General features: G+C 49.2%; 1 protein-coding gene across 1 annotated transcript in view; it reads left to right on the top strand.

Annotated features, from left to right (window-relative positions):
- The window catches only part of TBX4 (T-box transcription factor 4), a 34973-nt gene extending 28635 nt beyond the window's left edge, over positions 1-6338 (top strand). The window contains exons 5-8 of the mRNA XM_007947874.2: positions 695-847; positions 2227-2315; positions 2436-2671; positions 5719-6338. Coding sequence (XP_007946065.1) covers positions 695-847; positions 2227-2315; positions 2436-2671; positions 5719-6338 — 1098 coding nt within the window. The remainder of the gene's footprint in view (positions 1-694; positions 848-2226; positions 2316-2435; positions 2672-5718) is intronic.
- The last annotated feature ends 307 nt before the right edge of the window (positions 6339-6645 follow it).

Below are 6645 nucleotides of genomic sequence, written 5' to 3'. Positions count from 1 at the left end.
AACCTTCCTTCCGAGGAGTGGCTGGTGGGTTTGAACCGCCAGCCTTCTGGTGAGCAGTCAAGTGCTTTAGCCACTATGCTACCAGAGCTCCTTGAAGCTGCTTTAGTTGCTGACAAATGTGGGAAGAGGGAGCTGAGAACTTACAGCTGGCATTTCTAAGAAACGCAGGTCACACATCAGAGGGGGTGGGAGGTTGGTAAGTAGAAGGAGAAGAGGTAGGAGGTGAGAGGGAGAAGCAAGGAGAGATCAGCTTGGAGGGGAAATACGTGCAGGAGGTAAGTTATATATTATGATTCCATTTTACAAATAGGAAAACTGAGGCTTGGAAAAGTCAAGTGACTTGCCTGTTGCCTGAGATCATACAGTGAGTTACCCTGTTTTTGCAACTCAGAATTCCTTTTGCTACCTTATACCAAGTCTACTGGGGGCTTCTCAAGTGTTAAGGACTGATCCTGACATGTCCATTATCATAGTGAAGCAGTTTGTACCTTCAGAGAGGTCCTGGGTCCAGGGATTGGGTGCAAGAGCAGAGAGGATAAGTGGAGGTGGAATTTGAGTCCCAGAACTTTAGGATCTTCCTGGGCTCTATCCTGGTAGTCAGGCCCTGGGCCTTTAGGAGAATGAAGGCCAGCTGAGTAAGGTCAAGGACCAGAGGGTGGGAACCTAGAGCTCAGATGAGACCCTTCTCTTTCAGATCATCCTCAACTCCATGCACAAGTACCAGCCACGGCTACACATCGTTAAAGCTGATGAGAACAATGCTTTTGGCTCCAAAAACACAGCCTTCTGCACCCACGTGTTCCCAGAGACCTCCTTTATCTCTGTGACCTCCTACCAGAACCACAAGGTACAGCCATAGATTCCACAGTCTCTACCACTAACATGGCCTGACATTTCTGCCTGCCCTACAGAGAGGCAGGAAGTAAAGGCCAAAACATAGTGAGACTAAAGCAGGCCCAGTGCAGAAACATACAGCATCCTTCAGAACAGTGAGCAAAGAAGGAACAGACTCATAAATATCCAGCCCAAAGAAATTATGGTCTATGTATTTTGGTCAGTGGACAAGTTGGCATGTGTGAAAACTGGAGTATGGAGCCTGCCCTGTGGTTTGAGTGTTAGACCCTTCGTGCTACAGTCTTCTTTCTCTTGGTGTATCCAAAGGTTGGATTCTGGGCCTGCTGAGAGGGGTAGGGAGGTGGGGAGGCTGCTCTGGAGCACTGTGCATTGTGTGGGAGCAGTAGGACTGAGTCTCTGGTGACCCTACCCAGGCTGTGGTCAGAGGTGCCTAGGATATCTCAGCCCACTTCCCACCCAATTCCTTGCCCCTGCCCAGCTCCAGCTTGACCATCCCAAACTACCTCCTGACCCCTGAGCAGACTGCTGTCTCCTGCCTCTCCACCTTTGCCCATGCTCCTCTTTCCCTGGGTACTTTTCACATTGTGTGCATTGGGGCCGGTGAGGTGGGCAGGGTAAGTTGGGGAAGGGTGATAGACTGTAGTACATTTTAACAGAAGAGCGACAGTCAGATTTGCATTTAGAACAGTCAGTTGGACCCTGATGTGGAAGTTGCACCAGCCAGGACACCATGGACAGGATGCTCATTGGGAAGGGGTTCCAGACATCCAGGAGAGAACAATGGAGGACTGAAGCCACGTGGGGCAGTGTGGGTGAAGAGCAGGAGAAAGAATTGATTTTCTGGAGCAAGTAGAATGGATAAGAGCCAGAGATGAGCCAGATGTGAATGGCAAGGCCCGGGAGGACCTCGTGTGACTCTAGGCTGGCTCAGAGCTGGGGCGTGGCTTCTCTGAATTAGAAGGTGTGCAGTGACCCTTCTCCACTGCTCCCTCTGGCGTCTTCTCATTCACCCTTCACTAAACCCTCCTCTCTGTCTTCTCTCTAAATCCCTCTTCTGAGTCATTGCCAGAGTAAGGAAGGTCTGACAGATGGCGGTGAGGAGTGGGGGCTTAAGGCAGTGAGAAAACCACCCTGGAAAGATAAGCAAGTTAGTGAATATTTGCTGTTCTCTTTTCCAAGGAACTGAAGAAGTCAAGCCCAGAGGTGAGATAGGGAGGAGCTTCTGAGGTCTAGACCCAAGGATCAACAGGGGTGCAACTTCACTATCCCTGCCATGAATTCTGAATGTGCCTGGGGTTGGGGAAGAGGGCCAGAGGCTAGTCCAGTTCTACTCTGCTGTCAGCAACTCTACTGTGTGCCCTCTCCTGACAGATTACACAGCTGAAAATTGAGAACAACCCCTTTGCCAAGGGATTCCGGGGCAGTGACGACAGTGACCTGCGTGTGGCCCGGCTGCAGAGGTGGGCCTGCCCCAGCCTGGAGGTGGGGCGGGCAGACTGGGTTCAGGCACATGGACTCAGTAACCCTCAAAGTGTCTTCACTCTCTTCTGTCTCTCTCACTGTCCTCTCCACCCCTTCAGCAAAGAATATCCTGTGATTTCCAAAAGTATCATGAGGCAGAGGCTTGTCTCCACCCAGCTCTCAGCCAAGCCCGATGTCAGCCCCCTGCATGGCGCCCATCAGGCCCTCCAGCACTACCAGTATGAAAATGGGGCTCACATGCAGTTTGCTGCAGCTGAGCCACAGGACCTTCCCCTCAACACCTTCCCAACACAGAGGGACTCAAGCCTCTTCTATCACTGCCTGAAAAGACGAGGTAGCTGTTTTCTGGTCTGGAAGCCCTATAGAATCAGAGGTGGGATGAAGCTTTCCCCACAAACACTCCCACTACACAAAGGAGCCTGTGTGGACATGCACACACACACACACACACACACACATCTGGTTACTTGTGTGGTTGTGTGGCCTGGGAAAATGAGCCTGAATGGTTAAGAGTCATAGGAAGGTTCAAGGCCATCTTTCCCAGTGCAGGGATGCTGGTTCTCTCCTTTAATGCAGCCTTCAAGTCCTCACAAACAGCTGTGGCCTTGGTGTACCCAAACACTGGCCCTCTTCCCCAGCACTAGATGTGGCTGCTTTGAGAGCCTCTGTGGGGTGACAGAAGACACACAAGTCAGCTGGGCCCTGCTTAGAAGTACAGGAGGAGGTTGAAGCTTCAGTCCAGAGGGTTTTGGATTGGGGCTGTCTTTTATCAAAGCAACCTCAACCAAGGGATGGCTTGGAGTCATGTGAACAGGGCTCTCCCCCATCACACCAGGATCTGCAAAGGCTTCTTGAGAATTGAAATGCACTATTATGGATATAGAGTGTGGGAGAGGAAGGCAGGCCACAGAACTGCCTATGCTAGGCCTTTGTATGAAGAGGGTCCTGAACTGGGAACCAGAACATTTTTTTTTTTAATTGTGATCTGGGTGAAGATTTACAGGGCAAATTTACTTTCCATACAGCAGTTCACATATACTTCGTCTCATGTCATTGACCACAGTTTACCACAATGCAACAGCTCCCCGCCCACTTCCTCCCCATAGTTACCTATTCCCAGTGTCCATCCCTCCATATACTCCTGCCCCCTGAGCTGTCTCCCTGTGCATAAGCAGCCCTTCTTTCTCCCATGATTGTTCTCTCCAAGGAGTGTATCTACTTGAGGTAAATGTTTAACTCATATGCCTGTATTTTGTTTGGCTGGAAACCACAGGTGTGGGTTCAATTCCAGACCTGAAGGGTAGCTAGGGGCCATAGTCTCAGTGGTTCCACCAGGCTCTATCAGACCAGCAAAGGAACCAGAACATTTGTGCTCCGGTGTCAGATCTCGATTTCTCAAACTATAGAACAGGGATGATTAGCGTTCCTCCACCAGAAGACCTCTCAAGGCCACTGTAATTCTCTTGGGAAGGAGTTTGGGAACTTTTGCTTACAATCTAGAATATTCTCTCAGCTCAGCACCTGGGGCCATCCAGGCAGAGCTCTGAGTAGCCCCTGTACAAGTTCCATTAGAATTCAATGCCCTTGACTGCTAACCAGAAGGCTGGTGGTTCAAACCCACCAGCCACTCCTCGGAAGGAAGGTTGGGCAATCCTACTTCCGTAGTGATACTGCCTCGGAAACCCAAGGAGGGGTCGCTATGAGTCGGGGCCGACTCGACGGCACATAACAACAACAACAACACAGCAGAGACTGGCAAACTATGGCCCTTGGACCAAATCCAACTTGCTGCCTGTTTTTTCATAGCCCATAAGCTACGAGGTTTTTTTATATTTTCACATTTTTAAATGGTTTTAAAAAATCAAAAGAAGAATATTTTGTGACATTTGAACAACATGTTAAAATTTTAGTATCCATAAATAAAGTTTTATTGGAACATAGCCATAGTCATTTGTTTATATATTGTCTATGGCCACTTTATGTGACAACAGCAGAGGTGAGTAGTTGTGACAGAAACTGTGTGGCCCAAAAAAGCCTAAAATATTTACTATCTGGCCCTTTACAAAAAAATTTGGATGACTCCAGACCTAGCATGACTGGGCCACCTGCCAAGTCCAAGAACTTAGTGCAGAGGGAAGGGAGGAATTTGGAGAGAAGAGGGAAAGGAAGGCTGAGTGAGGGATATATGAGTGTTAGGTAAGGTAGAGGGAGGATGGTTCCAGAGGGGTGCAGAGGGGACAGGTGAGTGCAGGCCTTCTTCAAACTCCATCTCCCTCCTACCCTAGGCCACCTGTCCTTTTTACACACACAGCTCCCAGAATAAATCCCCACAGAAAACAGAAGGAGGGAGGCCAAGATAAGCTACTGGACAAGTGTTTATAAATCTGTTGAGTGGGCTGCTGCCCAAGCCCTCAGCCTTGGGCCATCCCAGGAGAGGACATGTCACTCCTGTTCATAAAACTTCATAGTTGAGGATGTGAAAGACACATACATGATCTGAGGCAGCTATTGTCATCTTTCCCCAGAGTATCAGGTTAGCTTTAAAAGTACAGGTCACCCTTTTCACTTATTATCAGTTGCGTTTCTTAATTTTGTAGCCTATGTTGTATCAAGGAGCTCTGGTAGCGTAGTGCCTAAATTTAGGCACTTGACCACTAACCAGAAAGCTGGAGGTTCAAACCCACCAGCCACTCCTCGGAAGGAAGATGGGGCAATCTACTTCCGTAGTGATACTGCCTTGGAAACCCAAGGAGGGGTCGCTATGAGTCAGGTCTGACTCAACAGCACATAACAACAACAACATGTTGTATCAGAATCTGTTTTAACAATCTAATATGTTTTCTTTGAATATATTTAGAGTTCTCTTCCTATTTTCTTCTTCCAAAAGCAATAGGAACATGCCTTGGAGTAGCTTTGGCTTGCCAAGGCTGAGGATTGAGGCAGAAACATTGTGGCCTTAATTTTCTGGCTAATTCAGACAGATGTGGCCTCTGGGCTGGGTTTGGCCTGGTTATCGCTTCCACTTTTCTTGGCCAGGGTAGACCTAACCTGAGAATGCCAGTGCACATTAGGCCTCTTATCATCTCCAAAAGCCAGGCTGGCAAAGGATCAAACTGAATGTTGCCTGACTAAACACATAACTCAGTGTCCAGCAATGTAGTGTCCCCTGTGGCCTTTGAGCAGGGACCATAATGTAATTACTTCTTGGCTGATGCCACCTTTTAAAAGCTGTAGCCAATGAAAATGGTTCTGGGAGTGCTGTGGCAATGGGGCAAGGGTGGACCCTGCATGACAAGGGTAGGCTGTCCTAGCATCCAGCAGGGGTGCTCTGGGACCTGGGCTGGTGGCAATGACTCTTCCTGAGGTTTCTTTGTCTTCCAGCAGACAGTGCTCGCCACCTGGACTTACCCTGCAAGAGATCCTATCTGGAAGCTCCTTCTTCAGTAGGGGAGGATCACTATTTCCGCTCTCCCCCTCCTTATGACCAACAGATGCTGAGTCCCTCCTACTGCAGTGAGGTGACCCCAAGAGAAGCCTGTATGTACTCAGGTTCAGGGCCTGAGATTGCTGGGGTGTCAGGGGTGGATGACTTGCCCCCACCCCCACTGAGCTGTAACATGTGGACTTCAGTCTCACCGTACACCAACTACAGTGTTCAGACCATGGAGACTGTGCCTTACCAGCCCTTCCCCACGCACTTCACTGCTACCACTATGATGCCTCGGCTACCTACCATCTCTGCTCAGAGCTCCCAGCCACCAGGAAACACCCACTTCAGTGTCTACAATCAGCTCTCACAATCTCAGGTCCGGGAACGGGGGCCCACCACCTCATTTCCAAGAGAGCGAGGCCTCCCTTCAGTGTGTGAGAGGAAACCGCCCTCTCCACACCTGAATGCTGCCAATGAATTTCTCTATTCCCAAAGCTTTTCCTTGTCCCGGGAATCTTCCTTACAGTATCATTCAGGAATGGGGACTGTAGAAAACTGGACTGATGGATGACTCTTACGTCTCTTAGACAGACTGAGGACCATGTTAATCCATTATTAACCTCTGTGGGTGGCCTGCACTACCAAGAAACCCTCACAGAAAGGTATTTCCCAAGGTGTGTGTGTGTGTGTGTGGTATGTGTATGTGTATGTGTGTGTGTATGCATGTGCATATATTTGGAGCACATCTATCTTCTGACATACAACTGAGGCCTTGACAAGAAGAAAAAAACAATGATCTAAGCAGTGATTTTGGCTGCAGGACCTGAGTCCACTGTTGTCTGACATCTCTAACATGCCCATGGGTGCGATAGAAGTGG

This window comes from Orycteropus afer, unplaced genomic scaffold (genome assembly GCF_000298275.1).
Source record: "Orycteropus afer afer isolate SDZICR_OR568_19922 unplaced genomic scaffold, OryAfe1.0 scaffold00196, whole genome shotgun sequence".
Taxonomy (NCBI): domain Eukaryota; kingdom Metazoa; phylum Chordata; class Mammalia; order Tubulidentata; family Orycteropodidae; genus Orycteropus; species Orycteropus afer.
Note: the sequence above shows the minus strand (reverse complement) of the source record. Positions and strands in the feature narration are given on the sequence as shown.